The sequence below is a fragment of the Oncorhynchus keta genome, chromosome 19 (assembly GCF_023373465.1).
Source record: "Oncorhynchus keta strain PuntledgeMale-10-30-2019 chromosome 19, Oket_V2, whole genome shotgun sequence".
Classification (NCBI taxonomy): Eukaryota; Metazoa; Chordata; class Actinopteri; order Salmoniformes; family Salmonidae; genus Oncorhynchus; species Oncorhynchus keta.
Genome location: NC_068439.1, coordinates 73,355,861 through 73,379,225, shown reverse-complemented (window position 1 = coordinate 73,379,225; position 23,365 = coordinate 73,355,861). Strand labels below are relative to the sequence as shown.

At 41.6% G+C, this 23,365-nt stretch overlaps 2 protein-coding genes across 2 annotated transcripts; both read left to right on the top strand.

The window, feature by feature from the left end:
* Window positions 1–15: 15 nt before the first annotated feature.
* On the top strand, window positions 16–6,188 carry LOC118398843 (syndecan-1-like). Its single transcript, XM_035794607.2, has 5 exons — window positions 16–393; window positions 2,745–2,826; window positions 2,936–3,078; window positions 3,201–3,315; window positions 3,426–6,188. Exons 1-5 carry the CDS (start codon window positions 325–327, stop codon window positions 3,590–3,592), a joined length of 576 nt encoding a protein of 191 aa, XP_035650500.1. The 5' UTR covers window positions 16–324; the 3' UTR covers window positions 3,593–6,188.
* A 3,280-nt stretch (window positions 6,189–9,468) lies between these two features.
* LOC118398838 (lysosomal-associated transmembrane protein 4A-like) lies at window positions 9,469–23,243 on the top strand. The gene is made up of 7 exons (XM_035794597.2): window positions 9,469–9,678; window positions 15,241–15,379; window positions 17,692–17,768; window positions 18,685–18,807; window positions 20,568–20,663; window positions 20,997–21,095; window positions 22,251–23,243. Exons 1-7 carry the CDS (start codon window positions 9,550–9,552, stop codon window positions 22,434–22,436), a joined length of 849 nt encoding a protein of 282 aa, XP_035650490.2. The 5' UTR covers window positions 9,469–9,549; the 3' UTR covers window positions 22,437–23,243.
* The last annotated feature ends 122 nt before the right edge of the window (window positions 23,244–23,365 follow it).

The following is a 23,365-nucleotide window of genomic DNA, read 5'->3' as shown; positions in this document are numbered from 1 at the left end:
GCAGTAGATGGTGCTTCTTGCCAGTCTCCAGTTTATACTCAAGAATCATTTTCAATATCAATTGTTTTAAAGTAGTTTCTAAACCGGTTGCTGAATGTCTGTCTACATTCTGCAGAGCACACAATTTAATTTGAGTCAAGATTTTTCTTACTCTGATCCTGTGTCCGACTCTGACATTCTCACTATTTGCTTCTGTAAACAGAGGGCGGGGCCTTGAATCCCGCCACAGGTAGGTTTAACATACACCTGTACTACTATGAGACGGAAAATACATTTTAAGACCTACACTAGTAGTAATAAAATCACTGCAGACGACAAGATACAATGAGGACTTTAGTGATTTCCACTTTACTGTTTGCTATGGGCACATGTTTACCTGCAATAACCACATCTGTGAGTAGACTGGTATACTTCTCATGTTAATGTCATTTACTTGTCATGAATGTTGATTTGTGCAGTGTACTTGTATATATACTTGTCTTGGTTGCCTTTGCTATGACTGCAGTGAATGAACATTGGCTTTGGGATATATATGCAGCTTGAAATATGAATACCTTGTGATCGATTGCTTGTGAATTTTATCAAATCAAATGTTATTGGTCACAAACACCGACTACAACAGGTTCAGCCTTTACCTTGAAATGCGTACTTACAATCCCATTCCCATCAATGCAAAGTTAAGTAAGTATTTACAGTATGTATGCCATTGGAATTGTATCATTAGACCTAACACCAATTATGCATTAACTGATAAGATATCAGGCAGTTGAACTTCATTAATATTTTGATAGGCTAGGGGATCAGCTCTCAGACAGGCTTTCAAGGGATGGAATTTGAATACAACTTGTGTACCTTTGACCAAGCCTCCTAACAAAGTATGGACTCCACTCAATCACGTACACATTTTAGGTGAAAAATTGTGAGATTCCGATCTGAAAAGTACATCGGTGTCATTTTTCTTCTCAATATGCAGGATTACTGTTACATTTTAAGTGTTCATGTGTGATACTGTCATGGATTAAACTGAGTGTACATCACTAACCATTATTGTGAAGAGATGAATTTCACAGGGCTGCAGGAGTGAGGTTGGTGATGTCACCATGATACTGAGCAAATCCTGGCCTAATTCTATATCTTCAATTAGTAAAACAATGTCATAAGAAACATAAAATTAAACATTTTATTTTCCAAATTGATGCCCCTATTAGTTCTAGGCTCTAGCCACTCAGTCGATTCTGTCTGACACTTCATGGGGGTTTCTGTTGTGAATCACTCTTCTACCAACCATTTCCTGGCATACAAAAGATCCAATGTTCTGTTTGTTATCTTACTGGGTTAATCTGTAGTGTGTTGACACTCATTTACATTGTAAAAATCCAGCCACTGCTATTGTCCCTACAGTCCATGTATTGTCCCCTCGGGGTGTTTTTATAGGACAGTGGCAGCTTGCCGGCAGTGCCTCGTCCTGAGTCATTACGTATCGGCCATGTTGTGTTGCTGGTGGGGCGACGAGTTGTTGGCGTAGCACTGGACTTCAGACCTTATGATTCACTGGCTGACTCACAGCTCTGTGTTATTGAGACAATATTGTTTTAGCCTTTCCTCTTGCAGTCCTTAATCTAGTATGACATGGTTTCAAAGGGTTGCATGAAAGTTAACCCTGTAAATACTATTCAACCAGTAAATCATTAAAACTACCATGAAAATGTGATAAATACTCCTTGTTTTCTGTTTCTGTGACAATCCTCCTCGCCAGTGAGAGGTAATGATACAGAGCAGTGATGGGGAGTCTACTCTGAAAGTATAGTTTACCAATTACTTCACACTGGAAGAAGTTAAGCCACACTAAAGCTATCCTAAAGAAACATATAGTTTACTTCACTAAAGTGACTATGAAAAAGTAGTTCACTACTTTCTGAAAAATTATATGTAAATCTGAAATGTCAGACTACAAATCACAAGAACAGATCACTTTGGGGTCATATGTTAACAATATGGAATTTAGCCTATTAAACACAATTATGTTTCAAGTGATATTTTGTTTTTGCAAAAAAAAGTGCATAGTTCTTGTAGTTAGATACAGTGCATACACATTGTGTTACGTTACAGCTTTATCTAAAATATATTACATTTGTTTTTCTTCAATCTACACACAATACCCCATAATGCCAAAATTAAAACAGGTTTTGGGATTCTTTTGCAATTTTTTTTAAAAACAATATTATTTAGACTTCTTGAGTATCTGGAACATCAGCATGTGTGGGTTTGATTACAGGCTCAAAATGGCCAGAAACAAAGACCTTTCTTCTGAAACTCGTCAGTCTATTCTTATTCTGAGAAATCAAGGCTATTCCATGTGAGAAATTGCCAAGAAACTGAAGATCTCGTACAACGCTGTGTACTACTCCCTTCACAGAACAGCAAACTCTTTGTTTCTGGCCATTTTGAGCCTATAATCGAAAGTCAAGGGGTCTGAATACTTTCCGTATGCACTGTACACCGTTACATGGCAAAAAAGTAAATAACTAATGAAAACACAACCTAGAATTGACTTTAGTTCAACTACCACCAAGCTACTGTAAAATGTAATTAAATGACTAGTTGAACTACATATAGTTTATTACTCCACAACACTGGAATAGAGGTACACAGTTATTGGCTTCTGTGGACACTGGCCTTATGTTGGACTTCTGGGGTCATTTCCACACTGAAGTTGTACGTGTGTTGTTTTTCCTTGTACTCAGTATTCTATTCCTCCAGAAGACCTGGATGGATCGGGACATGATCTGGAAAGTTCTGGCTCAGGTTCAGGGGAACGGGCAGAAGGTAATCCTATTCATTGTGTGTGTCAGGGTGTGTGTGTGTGTGTGTCTGTCTGTCTATGTCTGTGGGTTTCACATTTCTTAGTAAACATTTCTGCTTCCACTCCCTTCAGTGTCCAAAGGCTCAGTGAGGTTTACCACTATCTCAACATTTACAATGACAATGAGTGAAGATGACTTAATGTTCAATGCCATTGATGAAGAGGATAAAACCGTCCCAATTATCATGACAGACAACACCAGAAATAAAATATCAGTAGGTCATTTTAGTATTTTAAGAATTGATTAGTCTTTTAAGAATTCACTATGAGCAAAATATGTTCTCTCTTGATAGAGGTGAAAAAACGTGTGAGTATCCCATCTTTTCTGTGTCTTTAGGAGGACTCAGACTTGACCTTTGACAAAAGGCCTAAGCTAGATGACAACAACGGATCAGCCATTGGCAATGTGGCAAAGAGCGGGGGTCTTCTAGCAAACAAAGAAGCTCTTGCAGGTAACATCCAACTTATTGAGTATATTATTTGGTATATTATTTCCTCCATATCAACTGACAGATGCGCTGAGGTACAAGTAGCCCAACCTTCTTATTCTTCCTCTTTGCAGCTATTATTGCAGGAGGAGTGGTGGGACTGGCCTTGGCTGCCTCCCTGTTAACACTCATGGTCTATAACATGAAGAAGAAAGATGAGGGAGGCTACACTGTCAACCAGAAAAACACATCTAACGGAGGATATCAGAAACCGAAGACCAAGGAGGAGTTTATTGCTTAACTTCCCCTCAAAGACAAAATAATGTCTCAACCCAGCAGATTTGTTTGAAGAGTTCATTTTTGAGAGAAATAAGTTGGTTGGGTTTGCGCCAGGAGAAAATTCACAGCAGAAAATGCAAACTTGTGGTGTATTCGAGGTTTAAAAAGACGGTAACACTTTACTTGACACCCAAGTAAAGATAACATATAACATGGTCATAACCATGTCATAATACGTCATAACAGCTGACATAACTTGTCATATGGTCACAACACTGTCATGACACATAATAAACAGCAAAAAAAGAAATGTCCTCTCACTGTCAACTGTGTTTATTTTCAGCAAACTTAACGTGTAAATATTTGTATGAACATAAGATTCAACAACTGAGACATAAACTGAACAAGTTCCACAGACATGTGACTAACAGAAATTGAATATTGTGTCCCTGAACAAAGGGGGGGTCAACATAAAAAATAACAGTCAGTATCTGGTGTGGCCACCAGCTGCAATAAGTACTGCAGTGCATCTCCTCCTCATGAACTGCACCAGATTTGCCAGTTCTTGCTGTGAGATGTTACTACACTCTTCCCCGAAGGCACCTGCAAGTTCCCTGACATTTCTGGGGGGAATGGCCCTAGCCCTCACCCTCTGATCCAACAGGTCCCAGACGTGCTCAATGGGATTGAGATCCGGGCTCTTCGCTGACTATGGCAGAACACTGACATTCCTGTCTTGCAGGAAATCACGCACAGAACAAGCAGTATGGCTGGTGGCAATGTCATGCTGGTGGGTGATGTCAGGATGAGCCTGCAGGAAGGGTACCACACGAGGGAGGAGGATGTCTTCCCTGTAATGCACAGCGTTGAGATTGCCTGCAATGACAACAAGCTCAGTCCGATGATGCTGTGACACACCGCCCCAGACCATGACGAACCCTCCACCTCCAAATCCAAATCGATCCCGCTCCAGAGTACAGCATTCGGTGTAAAGCTATTTTTTTCAACGATACACACGAATCCGACCATCACCCCTGGTGAGACAAAACCGTGACTCATCAGAGAAGAGCACACTTTGCCAGTCCTGTCTAGTCCAGCGACGGTGGGTTTGTGCCCATAGGCGGTGTTGTTGCCGGTGATGTCTGGTGAGGACCTGCCTTACAACAGACCTACAAGCCCTCAGTCCAGCCTCTCTCAGCCTATTACAGACAGTTTGAGCACTGATGGAGGGATTGTGCATTCCTGGTGTAACTCGGGCAGTTGTTGTTGCCATCCTGTACCTGTCCTGCAGGTGTAATGTTCAGATGTACCGATCCTGTGCAGGTGTTGTTCCACGTGGTCTGCCACTGAGAGGACGATCAGCTGTCCTTCTTGTCTCCCTGTAGCACTGTCTTAGGTGTCTCACAGTGCGGACATTGCAATTTGTTGCCCTGGCCACATCTGCAGTCCTCATGCCTCCTTGCAGCATGCCTAAGGCACTTTCACACAGATGAGCAGGGACCCTGGGCATCTTTCTTTTGGTGTTTGTCAGAGTCTGTAGAAAGGCCTCTTTAGTGTCTGAAGTTTTCATAACTGTGACCTTAACTGGTCACAATAAAAGATCCCAGAAATGTTCCATATGCACAAAAAGCTTATTTCCCGCAAATGTTGTGCACAAATTTGTTTACATCCCTGTTAGTGAGCATTTCTCATTTGCCAAGATAATCCATCCACCTGACAGGTGTGGCAGACCAGGAAGCTAATTAAACAGCATGACCATTACACAGGTGCACCTTGTGTTGGGGGCAACATGCCACTAAAATGTGCGATTTTGTCACACAATACAATGCCACAAATGTTTCAAGTTTTGAGGGAGAGTGCAATTGTCATGCTGACTGCAGGAATGTCCACCAGAGCTGTTGCCAGATAATTTTATGTTAATTTATTTACCATAAACCGCCTACAATGTAATTTTAGAGAATTTGGCAGTACGTCTAAATGGTCTCACAACTGCAGACCACATGTGGCGTCATGTGGGCGAGCGGTTTGTTAATGTCAATGTTGTTAACAGAGTGTCCCCTGGTGCCAGTGGCAACAAACAGAATTGCATTTTGTCGTTGGCAATTTGAATGCACAGAGATACCGTGATGAGATCCTGAGGTCCATTGTTGTGCCATTCATCCGCTACCATCAAATCACCTCATGTTTCAGCATGATAATGCACGGCCCCATGTCACAAGGATCTGTACACAATTCCGGAAAGCTGAAAATTTCCCTACATACTCACCAGACATGTCACCCATTGAGCATGTTCTGAATCGACGTGTACAACAGCGTGTTCCAGTTCCCGCCTATATCCAGCAACTTCGCACAGCCATTAAAGAGGAGTGGGACAACATTCCACAGGCCACAATCAACAGCCTGATCAACTCTATGCAAAGGAGATGTGTAATGCTGCAAAACCAGACACTGACAAGTTTTCTGATCCACGCCCATACCTTTTTTTAAGGTATCGGTCACCAACAGCATTTCTGTATTCCCAGTCATGTGAAATCCATAGATTAGAGTTTAATTCATTTTTTTTCAATGGACTGATTTCCTTGTATGAACTGTAACTCAGTAAAATCTTTGAAATTGTTGCATGTTGTGTTTGTTTTTATTTAGTGTATATGTCACAACAGGTGTAAATATATGAGTCATGACAGTGTCATGACCATATGACAGATTATGACAAGTTATGTCAGCTGTTATGACATTTTATGACATGGTTATGACCGTGTCATAACATTTTATGACGCTGGGTGTCTAGTAAAGTGTTATCAAAAAGGCATCTAAAGTTCATTTAAATTTTAATATATATTTGCCCTTACTAAAAATGAATCAATCTCAACAAATATTTCTTAATTATAATCCACACAATAATTCAGATTTCCTTTTGCTTAAGGTTTATTTTCCTGCTGTGAGAAACTGTAAGATCCTACATATGTAATTTCAAGGTTTTTTTAGAGTAAGGAACAGGTTTATTTAAAATCAAAGTACATTTTGTATTACTGTTCCACATTTGTATTATGTTATCTGTAACATGTGTGCACTGTGTGGATATTATACACCTTGATGTAATGGACACTTTACATACAACTGTGTTGAATGTAATTAATATACTGTGGCCTTGAGACTAAAGTGTACCTTGTAGTTGTTTGTCCTATGTCTAATCCCTTATTGCTTAAATAGGAGCGGAAATTGACCTCCCTAACACAATACACTCCTTGTGTTGCAACAGTGAGAAGCACCTTATCACAAAGCAGAGCCATATAATAACCATATATCTCTCTGACTCTGAATCACCGAGGTCATAAAGAAGTATATTACTACATTTCTGTACCAGTTTCTATGTTTTACCATGCAAAAACACATTTCTAAGATATTTTCACATGTTCATAGAGAAACTGTAGACATTTTTAAATGTATATTTATAGGTCCATGTGAGTGGAATATTGTTATGTGAACCATAACTGTTGTTCTGCTTATATCTTAACGTGTATTCTGCACTCATTAAAAAAAATAGCATACACGTGTCTGCTAAATTAGTATTCAGTCTATGCAGTGATGGAAAAAGTACTTAATACTTGATTAAAGGTAAAGATACCTTAAAAGAAAATGACTCAAGTAAAGGTGAAAGTCACTCAGTAAAATATTACTTGAGTAAAAGTAAACAAATATGTAAATTTAAAGTAAATGTAATTGCAAAAATATAAAAAAGTATCAAAACTAAAAGTATGAATAATTTAAAATTCCTTATATTAAGCAAACCAAACAGCATAATTGTATTTTTAAAATTTAATTTACGGATAGCCAGGGGCACACTCCAAAACTTGGAAATAATTTACAAATTAAGCATATGTTTATTGAGTCCGCCAGATCAAAGGCAGTAGGGATGACCAGGGATGTTTTCTTGATAAGTGTGCGAATTTGACCATTTTCCTGTCCTGCAAAACATAAAAAAATGTAACTAGTACCTTTAGGTGCCATTGAAAAATATATGGAGTAAAAAGTACATTATTTACTTTAGGAATGTAGTGAAGTAAAAGTAAAAGTTGTTAAAAATAGAAATAGTAAAGTACACATACTACCCACAAATACTTAAGAAATAGTTTAAAGTATTTTTACTTAATTACTTTTCACCACTGAACAAATTGCCCTGATAACACATTGCTGCTTCTGACTTCAGAGTTTGTCTTGAAAACCTTGGTCTCACTATTGCTGTCCTGCCATCTAGGGCTGAAAGTAGGAATAATCTGACTGGATCTCAGTTGAATTTGTCACATGTAATACCCTTAGTCTGGCATACATGGTCTTTGTGCTACATACAGTCAGTGCCTTCAGAAAGTATTCATACCCCTTGACTTATTACACCCATCTACACACAATAATTCATTATGACAAAATGAAAACATGTTTTTAAAAATGTTTGCAAATGTATTGAAAATGAAATAACATAACATGATGCAGCCACCACTTCGCTTGCAAATATGGAGAGTGGTACTCAGTAATGTGTTGTATTGGATTTGCCTAAAACTTAGCACGTTGTATTCAGGACAAAAACTTGATTGCTTTGCCACATTTTTTGCAGTATTGCTTTAGAGCCTTGTTGCAAACAGGGTGCATGTTTTGGAATATGTTTATTCTATACAGGCTTCCTTCTTTTCACTCTGTCAATTAGGTTGGTATTGTAGAGTTACTACAATGTTGTTAATCCATCCTCAGTTTTCTCCTATCACAGCCATTAACCTCTGTAACGGTTTTACCATCACCCTTGGCCCCATAGCGAAATCTTTGAGCGGTTTCCTTACTCTCTGAAGACTGAGTTAGAAAGGACGCCTGTATCTTTGTAGTGACTGGGTGTATTGATACACCATCCAAAGTGTAATTAATAACTTCACCATGCTCAAAGGGATATATTCAAAGTCTGCTTTTTAAATGCCCTTCTTTGCGAGGCATTGGAAAATCTCCCTAGTTTTTGTGGTTGAATCTGTTTGAAATTCACTGCTCGACTGAGCGACCTTAGAGATAATTGTATGTGTGGGGTACAGAGATGAGGTAGCCATTCATTATGTGACATGTTAAGCACATTTGTACTCTTGAACTTATTTAGGCTTGCCATGACAAAGGAGTTGAATATTTTGACATAAGACATTTCAGCTTTTCATTTTACATGAATTTGTAAACATTTCTAAAAACATCACTCCACTTTGACAATAAATGGGGTATTGTGTGTAGGCCAGTAAAACAAAATCTAATTTTAATAAATTCAAAATTCAGGCTGAACATAACAAAATGTGGAAAAGGTCAAGGCGTGTGAATTATTTTTGAAGACACTGTAGTTCATTGTTGTTTTACCATTTATCCATCATTCCATCATTGCAGCATTAACTGGGATAAATGGAAACAAAAACAACAGCAACAATAGCCAAACACACCAAAAGACTTCTGCATTGCCCTGCCATTGACCTGAATACTGTATGCAACTATGCATCCACTTTAGTTATGGATTCTATTCATGTTTATAGATTCTCTGCATATTGTAACTCGTTTAATCACCAAAAAGCAGAGGTGAGAGATGTTAAGTGTGTAAGGGTAGAACAATAACATTTTCTGAATAACAAAGAGCAGTTTGTTTTATTTTTTTGGAGAGCATATCGTCTTTTAGAGATGGGAAACTGATGTGAGAGAATGGAAACTGATGATGGTGTTGTATTCCCTCCCCATCATCACCCTCAACCCCTGGGCCACAGGGGACAGTTCTGAGTATTTGTCAGTGTGAGCTGTGGCAGCTGATTTGTTGACGTTCACCATCTCAGCTCTACTAATGGCCAAATTGTCTGTCAATCAAAACAGGGTATAGTTTGTGTTTTCTTTCACCACGCCAGTCATATAAGTGGGCGCGTCATAACACTGTCGGTTGTTGATGGTGCAGGCTTTCTTCATCGCGCAGCTTCAGCGATGTTTATCCCTACTTTAGAGGAAGACATGCACCATTTTAAACCGAATCGACACAGGCGCTACACAACGAGATGCTGTGGGTGTTGCCATGTCAGGACGGGAACCATCATTCTCGGCACTTGGTACATGGTACGTACTATACAAATGGTCGCCTTGCTTTTAGATTGTGCTAACGTTAGCTTCGTTGCAGTCATGTTGCAGTACCCCATCGTTGCCATTGCACTGTCGATAGTAGGCCGTTGTACTAACTAACTAGCTAGCTTGTTACCAGTAAGTTAAACCGAAGCTACTATTTGTCGAGAAAATCACTTTGCTATCTGAATGCGTGCCCTACTTTAGAACATATTGCCAGCTAGATTATGTAACTGTTCCTGTATTAGCTGACTAACTAGCAAATGTAATCGGATAGTTAACTAACGTTAGCTAAATTAGTTAATTAGCTAAGTGTCAACGTTACCCGCTAGGGACTTTCAGCCAATAGTGTGATTGCTGCACGCAATTCGGGCAGGGCTGACAACTTTTGAAGAAAACTGGAGTGAGATTTGCTAAATGGATTTCATTGCCCCTTGACAGAGTCCCTAGAAGTGGGGCTGGGAATATGTTACTGTTTTAAAGCTAAATTACTGCAATTCTGCGTATTGGGTTAGGCCTATGACCAGGGTGGAAAAAAATAATTCGACCACCTTGAGGGATGAACTTTTTAAAAATCGAACATTTTGTTTACATGGTTTGAGAAGCATTCAGACTGTAATGAAATTAGCTAGGGAGACGGTATAAAAAGTGGGAAGATTGGAAACCGGGCTTGATCCCTGTTCTCAGGTAGAAAGTTGTGTGTAGTGCTCTGCACAGGAGTTAAAACATTATTTTTAAACCTCTCAAGGATCGGACCCTTTCTTTTAAAATGTATCTGAGAATGACATACCCAAATCTAACTGCCTGTAGCTCGGTACCTGAAGCAAGGATATGCTTGATACCATTTGAAAGGAAACACTTTGAAGTTTGTGGAAATGTGAAATGAATCTAGGAGAATATAACACATTAGATCTGGTAAAAGATAATACAAAGACAAAATGCGTTTTTTTGCCACCAGATGGCAGCTGTGTATGTGCAAAGTTTTATACTGATCCAATGAACCATTGCATTTCTGTTAAAAATGGTCTCAAGACTGCCTAAATGTGCCTAATTTGTTTATTAATAACTTTTCAAGTTCATAACTGTGCACTCTCCTCAAACAATATATGATGATATTATTTCACTGTAATAGCTACTGTAAATTGGACAGTGCAGTTAGATTAACAAGAATCTAAGCTTTCTGACAATATAAAATAGGTTTGTGTTCTGGGAAATGTTCTTGTTACTTATAACCTCATGCTAATCTCGTTAGCCTACATTAGCTCAACTGTCCCGTGGGGGACCCACCGATCCTGTAAAGGTTGATAGCAAAGGGTAGCCAAATCATAGATTGCAGTTTCCTTGTCCACAGACTGCTTTCAAGGTAAGGACACAAACATTTTGTAATTTGGGTGAACTAGCTATCTCTTTAAAATAGATCTGGAAGAAAACCCTGCTTGCTATCCAGGAGGGTTGGTCACCCCTGATCTATGTTTTCCAAGTGCTGGGTGTTTGAAAATTTGAATGAATATCAATATTTAGGAGGTTTATGTCTACTAGTTGAATATCCTTGACATCATCTTACTCTACATAGACAAAATATGTATTTATGAGGTGAGTCCCCCTACCATCTCTGCCTAGCATGTGCACAATACTAAACTGTAAAAATTATATTTAATTCCTGGTGTATTTAACATCCTTTTGCTTATTTGTATGACTTATGATTTAAAACTGTCCATGAATGGCTACAATAATACATAATTCGTTTTGAAAGACACAACAGGTATATCATATTTCAAATGGGTAATTCCACTAGCAAAATGGAATTATACAAGTTTGGGGAATAACAAGTGTTCTTGCTGACAAGCACAGTAATTATCCTGTATTTTAGCGCATTGTTAACAATTAGAATTGTTCTACTGATCAGACTAAATAAATGGATAATAAAAATAAGACATAAATCTACCACTACACCCTAACCAAATAATATTCCGTCCTCTTTAGAATCACATGTACACTTTTGGGTTCACAATCTGACACAATTATTGTCATAGTTCCAAATCAGGTCACCCTACCAAACTTCCCTGCTAAAACATACTGTAGGTCTGTCTGCTCCCATTTTGTCATCTCAGCCTAAATGCCAATAGGCTGTCATTGAAAAATAAGAATTTGTTCTTAACCTGACTTGCCTAGTTAAATGACATTTGACATAACACAGCTACCATGCTGCTCTTTTTACAGTTTAATAAACTCAGCTCCACTCTAATCTTGAGGGGTGTTTCTTTAAAACATGCACCCAATCCCCTTGATCCTTCACATAACTAGACCAATCATTTGCTTCAATGTGCTGTGGTTCACAGTGCTGTGTCAAGACAGGACGATGATAGTGGTCCCGCTCATGATGTTAAATTGTAGGCGCAGATGCTTTGATTTCCGAAAGATTTGGAGCACAGTTAACACGCTAATGTAAAAATGAGGAAAATAAATGCAGTTGTTTTCAATGTGTGAGATATTAGGTGTGGCTTGAAGAGGGTCAAATGTGCGTGTCTCATAGCCAATGTGTGAGAATTGGCAGCTCTGATGTAGGCATTCCTGGATATGCAGGAACACCTTGAATTTCGTTCTGCAATTACACCCGTCTCCTTTCAGCTCCCTCCCATGCACATCTGGTGCCGGTGCTGTAGCTAGTGGTAGCTAGCTACCAGTACCTAGTTAGCTGGATACACTGAACAAAAATATAATCACAACATGCAACAATTTAAAATATTTTACTGAGTTATAGTTCATATGAGGACATCAGTCAATTGAAATACATTGATTAGACCCTAATCTATCAATTTCACATGACTGGGAATACACATATGTTGGTCATAGATTTTTTTTTTTATGCCTGTATGGATCAGAGAACCAGTTAGTGTATGGTGTGAACATTTACTTCATGCATTGGGACACATCTCCTTTGCATATAGTTGATCAGGCTGCTTATTGTGGCCTGTGGAATGTTGTCCCACTCCTCTTCAATGGCTGTCTTCAAAGTTGCTGGATATTTACTGGAACGCGCTGTTGTACACATCAATCCAGAGCATCCCAAACATGCTCAATGGGTGACTTGTCTGCTGAGTATGCAGGCCATGGAAGAACTGGGACATTTTCAGCTTTAGCTTTCAGGAATTGTGTACAGATCCTTGTGACATGGGGACGTGCATTATCATGCTGATACTTGAGGTGATGGCGGTGGATGAATGGCACGACAATGGGCCTCATGATCTCGTCACGGGATCTCTGTATTCATAATTGCCGTCGATACAATGCAGTTGTGTTCTTTGCCCGTAGCTTATGCCTGCCCATAGCATAACCAATGTTCCCTCAAATGTTTTTCATCACTGAGCAAGATTCAGGTCTGCCGAGCGCAAACTTGAACATTTAAAATGCTGTGCAACTTCCGGCGTGCACTTACTGTGAACACTGAGGTTGTACCCACTTTAAGTTAGTTTTAACAGTGATCAAGTAGGCTACTGGGGCTATTTGATCATAATGTAGGCCTACCATTGTGGCCTACCATCAAAAACAATGGAGAAAATGCATCCCATAACATTTTAACATGGAAATAGCTGTTCTATCATTAAGCCTACAGTAGCAGTGTGGTGGTCAATGTAGGCCTACATTCTTTGAGACTTTTTGAAGAAAGAAAAAACATGCAGGGCTTGACATTAACTGGTTTATCCACTTGTTTTTCAGACAAGGTGACTGAAAATGTTGTTCTTTGATGAACGAAAATGCATCATAATTCCCACACCATTATTACAGAAAATCAGACAAATGTATTCTACCCTCCGCCTATTGGCCACTTAGCTTATTCAAGCCTGCCTCAAAATACAACACTGTCCCTTTTTATGACAAAAAAAGCTATGACTCGCTTCAAAGATGTCTAGAAATGCACACCTTGTGCTCTTGTAGGAGGAGGCAAACACTCCCACATTGCTGACTACAAATTATGTAATAACTCACCGAGTAGCAAAGGATATGTACAAATGTGCACACTGCTACATGTAGCTGTCGCTTTGCTCTCAAAACAAGCACATCTACTGACAACCGCTCATGTTGTAAACACAGTCCAGTTCAAAGTGAATGGCACAGATCCATATATGGCGAAGTGCCTTTTTGCATATAGGCCCGACTGCAGCTCTTATTTGTTGTGGTGCACTGATTTGTGTAGAGTACGGGCCTGAGTTGTGCCAGTCAATGCAATAGAATCCTACTCCGAAGCTTAAAACGCCAAACTGCAGTCCGGTCAAGACTGGTGAGGACGATGAGCACGCAGATGCACTTTCCTGAGACTGTTTGTGCAGAAAATCTTTGGTTGTGCAAAATAATATAAAATCAGTTTCATCAGGTGGCGATCCCGCAGGTGATGAAGGTGGATGTGGAGGTCCTGGGCTGGCGTGGTTACACATGGTCTGCAGTTGAGGACAGTTGGACGTACTGCCAAATTCTCTAAAATTATGTTGGAGGCGGCTTATGGTAGAGAAATGAACATTCAATTCTCTGGCAACAGGCCACCACTCTACAACACAGTGAGTTTTTCTCCTTTGCCAAGCTAATCCATCCACCTGACAGGTGTGACATATTAAGAAGCTGAGTAAACAACATGATCATTACACAGGTTCTGGGCCACTTTTTAAAATGCGCAGTTTTGTCACAAAACACAATGCCACAGATGTCTCAAGTTGAGGGAGTGTGTAATTGGCATTCTGAATGCAGGAATGTTCACCAGAGCTGTTCCCAGAGAATTGAATGTCGCAGACCAACCACAGACCACACTTAAGCACTCCAGCCCAAGACCTCCACATCCGACCTTCTTCACCTGCGGGATTTTCTTCAATAAATGTTCACTTTCTCCGTCTCGTGTTTTTTAAACATTTTTAATACTTGATATATGTATTATAAGAAGTGAGAATTACGGAGGGATCGTAACCACAAGTGTTAACATCTCTTCGAGTGTTTTGTTTTGCACAGTGAAGATGGGTAACCGTGCATGATTTAACATCAACAGTTGACAAGTGTAAAAAGACCCATTTTATCCATCTGTCGTCATTCACAACGGTTGTTGGCAAAACCTCTGGATACATTGATGACCGAGGCCTATATCACAAGTCTAATCATTAAATATATTATGCAATGTATGAGAGGGATTTAATATTTTAAATATAACATACACTTTGACAGGGAAAGTCCATTAAACAGTTTAGGGAAAAAGGACTCCTAGCAACCATACAAACCACCTGGTAATAATAACTATTATTTAGGCTCTTCCTAATGAGAGCGCCTTGGTTTTTTTCAAATAAAATGAAGTGTAATTTGTTTATCTGTGGAAACAGAAACCTAGTATGTCACAAAATATCAATGTTCTCATCTACAACAGACTGTATCCTAGCATGGTTTCAGATCTGTTTGTAATGTCTTGACAACTCCTATGTCACTCACGCCACATTATAGGAGTTGGCAAATCAGCACAAACCGATCTAGGACCAGGCTATGCGTTGAAGGACATAGTGTAACAATGCCTTTCTGTCTCTCCAGGTGGTGAACCTGTTGATGGGCATTCTGCTGACCGTGGCTGTGACCCACCCAGAGAACGTGCCCACTGTGGACCTGCAGTATGAGGTTATCGAGCACTACTTTAGCCACACCCTCCAGGTGGAGGGGAATGTCTTAAAGGGTTAGTTCGTTGTATCTTCATGTTTTGTTCAACTTGAGTTGTCTACGTAGGCCAGTACTGACAGCATCCACGATAATCTATGTTTATCTTCCCAAAAGGCAGTAGCTGGCATGATTTAGCATAGTCTCCCGATGTTGGTATTTGTTAGCAAAGCTGCAGTACTTTTTCTGGACTGGTACCTCATAGCTCTCACACACACACACCAATCCCCTTCTCATCCAGCATTGATAACTTTCGCCAAATGCCTGCTTCTTTAATCTTTCAGCCCTATACGGACTGATTTAGCTAGAACTCTTATTTTGTCACAGGCTCAAAGCCTGTAGAATCAGGATTTTAATATATAACCTGGAGCTGGGCAGCGCTGAGCTGTGCTCTCTGTGGCTGGCTGTTTTTTAGTTTATTCGGTGCGGTTACGTTGTTTATTTGGCTTGGTTGCACAAGGACTCCTCATTTCCCAGAAAGTGACTCAGTAAGAGCTGAAGGGGCTTGGCGCTTGTGGGCAGCGACTGAACCACCCCCACAACACACGCGCACACAGAGCAGGGCTGTGCCAAAAGAAGGGGGGGGGGGGGGTTATGCGTGCACTATGTAAATCCAAAGCCTGGCACTGCTGTGGCTTCATGGGTGCCATTTCTAGACAGCCTCTTGCCACTTGGTTGACGTTGAAGGTTGCAGAAGGTTGCGAGCCAGTTTGGAGCCAACACAGCCGACTTCTGACAAGCAATGGTATGACATCGCCCTGCGTTAGAGGTACGAATCCCCGGTATGACACTTTCAATGCTGTCTATCCTTTTCTAGGACTCCCACCCACGGTCTAAATAAAGGATATTGTTTACAGACAAAACACGAGGGGCTGAACCGCCGTGACCTGCAGTGTGATATTTTTGTGATATCAAAGTACAAGGTGTGTTAGAGGGCCCCTGTTAGAAGAGGGCTTGAAAATGCATCTTTCCTTTCTTGTGTCCTTGTGGTAAGCACAGATCTATAAGCAATTGGATCGGTATTAAACAACGTTAGCGCCCTATCACTGTCGCCAATCCAACCATTTCAGATCTGTGATTACCTCCAGGTAGGTAGGAAGGCAGGATACCTTTCAGAAGTATTCTAACAGAGCTGAAAACAAATGGAGAAGCCCCAAATAAGAGGTGTTGTTCCATCCGAATACTCTTTTACAATTACATAAAAAAAATGTAAGTTCTGTATTTGACTACCATTTCCATCTGTTCTTTTCCACTGATATCTTTCACTGTAATATCAGATATTTCACACGCGCATAGAAAGGTACACAGTTATCCTGTTGGTGTTGGCAGATGCCCCGATCCAGAATGCCTGCCAGAGGCTGATGAATGTATAGCCTGGCCTCAGACACGGGACGTAATGCTAAACGATCTAATGTAATGGATTGGGCTACAGATTGCATCAGTGACGACCCTTCTGATACACACACACACACACACACACACACACACACACACACACACACACACACACACACACACACACACACACACACACACACTATGTACAGCTTCAGAACTGAATTTGGAAGCTCTGCATGGACGGCACACTCCTCTTATCATTCAGTCACATTCATAAATGCCCTACTAGGAAGGAATGGCTTGCAGATTGCATCAGTTACCGTTACGACAATCGGATATGTTACACTCTGAAGAGAAACGGCTTCCTGCACAGCTTTAGAACGACTGTCTGACTGATAGTCTGGAGTGAACCACACATGCCTCGCCTCAACTCACTCACTTAGTGCCCAGCACGAGGCTGTGAGCTGTTAGAAGCGATTGACCGACGGAGCAGATGGCAGGCCTATTAATTAGCCTAGCGTAGCCTGTGTTGTTGTGCGTTGTCTTCACTGATGCTACTGAGTGCCTGAGTGGGAGAAGCTTAGGGCTCCCCAGAGCACGCTAACGCTAAAAGAGAGCGAGTTAGTAGGCAATGCATCCCTGGAGACGCTTCAGTTACACACAAATCAATTGGGCCTCTGTAGTAATGCTCTCACTGACAGTTGCATGAATGCACTCTGTGGGGCCCCATCGTGGGATGCAACTGGCCCAGACCAGGCAGCCATGATGGCTCACAAGGATAGGTGCACAATACCACTATATTCAATTGTTAGTTATAGATAATTCAACGTTTGTGTTAATATTTTTTAGATTTAGGAAATGATTCTCCCAACGTCTTTGACTGGCGTTAATTTCAAGACTTACTACAAGTTGAGTTTGTAGTTGAATATACAAGTATTTGACCCTAATGAATGAACACTGTTAGTCTCTGACTTTCTCTCTCTGTGCTTATAGAGAATGCCTGTGTGGGATTCGCAATCTCTCTGTTGATGCTCACTATCAGCGCCATGATGGTCTATGGAGCCATTACTGTAAGTTTCTATTTTGTATGTGTGTCAATCAAATGTCTTACATTTGTATGCTGGGCTTAGAATATATAAGTTGTGACAGCGGGGATGACAATTACCCCTGGAGGAGTGGGAGAAATAGGAAGTTGAAAAGATAGTTCTCACTGAACTTCAACCATGGTCAAGTTCATTATGGAAGAAAGCGAACTGAAACGGGGAAGAACTACCTGGAGTTATCCAATAATAAACACTAATTTTGAGCTTTGTGTTGCAAAATGTTTTAAAACCTATGTGCCCCAATGAACACAACTCTGATGGCAGTGCTTTGTCCCTTCCTGGTGTCTGAAAGGACAATATATTTTTTTTATGTCTTAATGCTTTTTAACAGATTCACTGCATGCAAACTCCTTGCTTGTGCATTCAACTAGCCCCACCAGGGTGAGCGGAAAGTTTGCTACACAACGTTGTTCTAATGTTATAATCTTTACCTCACCAGGCCTACCTGATGGGCATCCACACTGACAGGTTTGATGGATATGTGACGTGGACCTGAATAGAGTTTCATGACGCATTGTCTAGGTTTTGGTTGATCTTTGTGTGAGCAACGAGCGTTATGCCTTAGCTGTGAATACAGGCTCTTAGGTTACCCTTGTAGATGCCCTGTATTCAGTGTTTGTCAGAGTAGTTCCATTGCTGGCTGTAGCCTCCCTTGCTAAATACCCAGTCCTGATGACCTAAGAACGGATGTACATAGATTGATTCAATGCCTGTGAATTTTGTGACATCCTCAACATTGCTTAGAACCCAAAATTTAGATCAGGTTTTTTGCTAGGGCTAGATATGCTTCTTGCTTGACAAACCCCCAGACAAACTCTTGTGAAATGGCCATTCTTTTACATGTATGGTCAATGACGTGTGTTTACTCTTCCTCCCCATGTAGCATCGTGACGGCTGGCTCATCCCGTTCTTCTGCTACCAGCTCTTTGACTTTGCTCTGAGTTGTCTGGTGGCCATCAGCTCCCTCACCTACCTACCCCGGATCAAGGACTACATGACAGAGCTGGTGAGTCAGTCCAGTCCACCCCCCCCAGGCCTGTCGGCTGGTCCGCCACCCCCCCAGGCCTGTCGGCTAGTCCGCCACCCCCCCAGGCCTGTCGGCTAGTCCGCCACCCCCCCAGGCCTGTCGGCTAGTCCGCCACCCCCCCAGGCCTGTCGGCTAGTCCGCCACCCCCCCAGGCCTGTCGGCTAGTCCGCCAGTCCGCCCCCCCAGGCCTGTCGGCTAGTCCGCCACCCCCAGGCCTGTCGGCTAGTCCGCCACCCCCCCAGGCCTGTCGGCTAGTCCGCCACCCCCCCCCGCCTGTCGGCTGGTCCGCCACCCCCCCAGGCCTGTCGGCTGGTCCGCCCCCACCCCCAGGCCTGTCGGCTAGTCCGCCACCCCCAGGCCTGTCGGCTAGTCCGCCACCCCCCCAGGCCTGTCGACTAGTCCGCCACCCCCCCAGGCCTGTCGGCTAGTCCGCCACCCCCCCCCAGGCCTGTCGGCTAGTCCGCCACCCCTCCAGGCCTGTCGACTAGTCCACCACCCCCCCAACAATGAAAGCAATGAATTAAACCAAAACAATATGGGTGGCTGGTTGTTGAATGAATTTTTTTTACCATTTCTATACTGAACAATAATATAAATGCAACATGTAAAGTGTTGGTCCCATGTTCCATGAGCTGAAATAAAGATCCCAGAAATGTTCCATACGCACAAAGCTTATTTCTCTCAAATAGTGTGTACATTTGTTTACCTCCCTGTTAGTGAGCAGTTCACAATTGCCGAGAGAATCTATCCACTTGACAGGTGTGGCATGTCAAGAAGCTGATTAAATATCATTACACAGGTACACCTTGTGCTGGGGACATTAAAAGGCCACTCTAAAATGTTAAGTTTTTTTCACAACACTACCACAGACGTCTCAAATTTTCAGGGAGCATGCAATTGGCCAGGGGAATAGTTACAGAGGAGAGGAGGGGTAGGTGACCGTGATGGTTTGATGACCAGATTGGGAATTTAGCCAGGACACCGGGGTTAACAACCCTACTCTTACGATAAGTGCCATGGGATCTTTAATGACCGCAGAGAGTCAGGACACCCGTTTAACGTCCCATCCGAAAGACGGCACCCTACACAGGGCAGTGTCCCCAATGGGGCATTGGGATATTTTTTAGACCAGAGGAAAGAGTGCCTCCTACTGGCCCTCCAACACAGTACATCCAACCGGCTTCTTCACCTGCGGCATCATCTTGGGGGGGGGAGGTGCTGATAAGTATTTCTGCCTGTAATAAAGCCCTTTTGTGGGCACCCCAGTGGTTGGGCCTATGCCCTCCCAGGCCACCCGTGGGAAAGCCCTTGCCCAGTCATATGAAATCCATAGATTAGGGCCTCTGGAATTGATTTCAAGTTTCCTTATATGAACTGTAACTCAGTAAAATCTTTGAAATGGTTGCCTTTTATATTTTTGTTCAATATAGTTTTATATTCAGAATAAACAAAGTAATTGCAGAATGCTTAGGTAACTTAGCTGGCAAACTTATTGGCCCTACTCTGTCATACCCCCTGGAGGCTTAACAATGTGTTCTCACTACCGTCTCCACTGTCTTTACATTAGACCTGCTGCCATTATATCAGATGGATTTGACATCTGAATGAGAAATGAAAAAACACTGGGATGTTCAATGGAACTGAAGCTAAAGATGCTCTGTCGGCCTATATTTCAGTACAATCCCTGGTTTTATGGGGTGTTTCGTTTCTGTACATGCTGAATGTGTGTTTCGTCTCAGCCAGACTTCCCCTACAAGGACAACCTACTCTCCATGGACTCCAGCTGCCTGTTGCTCTTCGTCCTCGTGTTCTTCGCCTTCCTCATCATCACGAAGGTGTGTGTTTCTGGAAAATGGACTCATTTGAATACTAAACTTATTTTCCCCCCATCCAGATACCCAAGAATATTTAGATTGACTGCACTTGTTAGTGATAACTGAGATCTTGATCTGATTTACCCAATCCATTGGCTGAACTTTAGTAGACTGATGATAGACCTTGACTGACAGGTCTTCAGTAGATGGTTGATAGAGCTTCTGGAGATGAATCAGTGGTGTTGGAGCTGGGCTAGAACACAAGCCTGCACACTGTAGCTCTCTAGCACTAGGCTTGAGCATCACTGGCTCAGGTAGAAAGACTTAACATTTTGGCTGTGCCCCCCCCCCCAGGCTTACCTGATCAACAGTGTGTGGAACTGCTACAAGTACATCAACAACAGGAATGTGCAGGAGAGTGCTGTTTACCCTACCTTCATGGCCCCTCCCCAGGTTTGTGTCTGAAAAACCTGCTCTCCAGGTCCCAAACTAATTGTCAATGACACACGTAATCAAACCTCTGAAGCATACTGTGGCATAACCAGTAGAGGGCATACCTTTCACATGCTGAGTCCGTTCAAGGATGCAAGGTGGTTTCAATTGCGTTCGGAAAATATGCAGACCACTTGACTTTCTCCACATTTTGTTACATTACAGCCTTGTTCTAAAACTGATTCAATTGTTTTTCCTCATCAACCTGCACACACTACCCCATAATGATAAAGCAAAAACAAGTTTAGAAATGTTTGCAAATTTATTAAGAATAAAAAAACTGACATTTACATAAGTATTCAGACCCTTTACTTGGTACTTTGTTGAAGATTCTTTAAGCAGCGATTACAGCCTTGTGTTTTCTTGGGTATGACGCTACAAGCTTGACACACCTGTATTTGGGGAGTTTCTCCCATTCTTCTCTGCAGACCCTCTCAAGCTCTGACAGGTTGGATGGGGAGCGTCGCTGCACAGCTATTTTCAGGTCTCTCCAGAGATGTTTGGTCAGGTTCAAGTCCGGGCTCTGGTTGGGCCACTCAAGGACATTCGGAGACTTGTCCCGAAGCCACTCCTGCGTTGTCTTGGCTGTGTGTTTAAGGTCATTGTCCTGTTGGAAGGTGAACCTTCATCCCAGTCTGAGGTCCTGAGTGCTCTGAATGATCAAGGATCTCCAATCAAGTTGTAGAAACAGCTCAAGGATGATCAATGGAAACAGGATGCACCAGAGCTCAATTTCAAGTATCATAGCAAAGGGTCTGAATACTTATGTAAATAAGGCATGTGTTTTAGTTTTAATACATTTGCAAAAATGTCTAAACCTGTTTTTGCTTGGTAATTATGGTATATTGTGTGTAGATTAATGAGGGGGGGAATTTATTTAATCAATTTTAGAATAAGGCTGTAATGTAACAAAATGTGGGAAAAAAGTCAAGGGATCTGAATACTTCCCGACTGTACACCCAGTCTGCCCTCCTTTCCAGTCTTAGACGGATGAAATATCTAGCAAAATATCAAATGTCTCAAATATGATTATGTCCATGGCTTTGGTCCTCTCACTGTGTGCAGTATATTTATAAATTGATTGATAAATTAAAATAATTCTCCCTCTCTCCTCAGTACATCCTGCCTACCTACGAGATGGCAATGAAGATGCCAGCGAAAGAGCCCCCTCCCCCTACATGCCTGCCTGAAGACCCCGAGCCCCCTCCCCTCTACCCCCATCTATATGTATGTGTGGGCCACCCAGAGCTTGTCATTTTGACTCCACCATGCATTTCTAGAGAGGAGGGATACTCTTTATAAAGTCTTGCTAACATTCAAACCCCCGTAATATTGTAGACAAGTGAGAGGGGCAGATGCCGTGTATAAAGGGATGAAAGCTTTACGACTGTTCGTTCCTTGTCTAGCCCCGTCTTTTGATGCCTTGATAAAAAAGGGATATTGTGAAAGTACCATCACTTCAATGCCTTTCACCAGTCCAGCTTTAGAAAAACAATATCCTTTCCTTGTAGATTGATATTATAACACGTGAATGTAAAAAGGAATACTCTTAAGACAATCCACTTATGATAACTCATCTTTATCTTTGAATTGTTTTTTTGCTTGTTAAAATATCTAGATTTTATTCTGTCTAAGAGTTTGATTGGGACGTTTGAAGCACTTTCTCTTTATCCCTTCATTTATTTAGCCTTGGACATCCATTCGCCACCTGCGTGTGCCATGTTCATGCTCCGCCACCGCCTTTGTGACCTTGCGTTGTTAGCTTAGTCAAGTTAGTGTATTGTGTTGCAGTTCGAAGCGTCCAGACACTGCTGGTTAAAGGCATAGTACACCAACAGTTGGCAGATGTTTTCAGACCTCAACATTTGTCCAATGTCAAGATGAAATAATAAGACTTAACAAAAGTCTGCTTTGGAGGACTGAAATCAGACAAACTTTGGTTTTGAAGTGGACTGTCCCTTTAAGGACAGCGTAAGGTTCACCTGAAGGGAGCGAACGGCTCGTGTGAACAGTAGTGGATCCGTGCTACTCTTTCTTTCTGCCTTTTTCTTTACATTGTGTTTTGATCCTTGTGGGAAACAAATAGCTTCAATAAACCATTCAAAAACATGTTGTATCCATTACCCGACTGAGTCCATTTTAACCTGATGTGAGCAAAGAAACATCCTTACTTTTTGTTGACAACTTATTTGGTTCTGTACTCAGGTTAAATGCTCATACCAGTCCCCCCC

Coding starts and splice junctions, on each gene's coding strand:
- LOC118398843 (XM_035794607.2), top strand. CDS start 325: ATGAGGACTTTAGTGATTTCCACTTTACTGTTTGCTATGGGCACATGT. Junction 394..2,744: donor TACCTGCAATAACCACATCT/GTGAGTAGACTG, acceptor CCTTGTACTCAG/TATTCTATTCCTCCAGAAGA. Junction 3,079..3,200: donor ACACCAGAAATAAAATATCA/GTAGGTCATTTT, acceptor CTGTGTCTTTAG/GAGGACTCAGACTTGACCTT.
- LOC118398838 (XM_035794597.2), top strand. CDS start 9,550: ATGTTTATCCCTACTTTAGAGGAAGACATGCACCATTTTAAACCGAAT. Junction 15,380..17,691: donor GGAGGGGAATGTCTTAAAGG/GTTAGTTCGTTG, acceptor CTGTGCTTATAG/AGAATGCCTGTGTGGGATTC. Junction 17,769..18,684: donor TGGTCTATGGAGCCATTACT/GTAAGTTTCTAT, acceptor CTCCCCATGTAG/CATCGTGACGGCTGGCTCAT.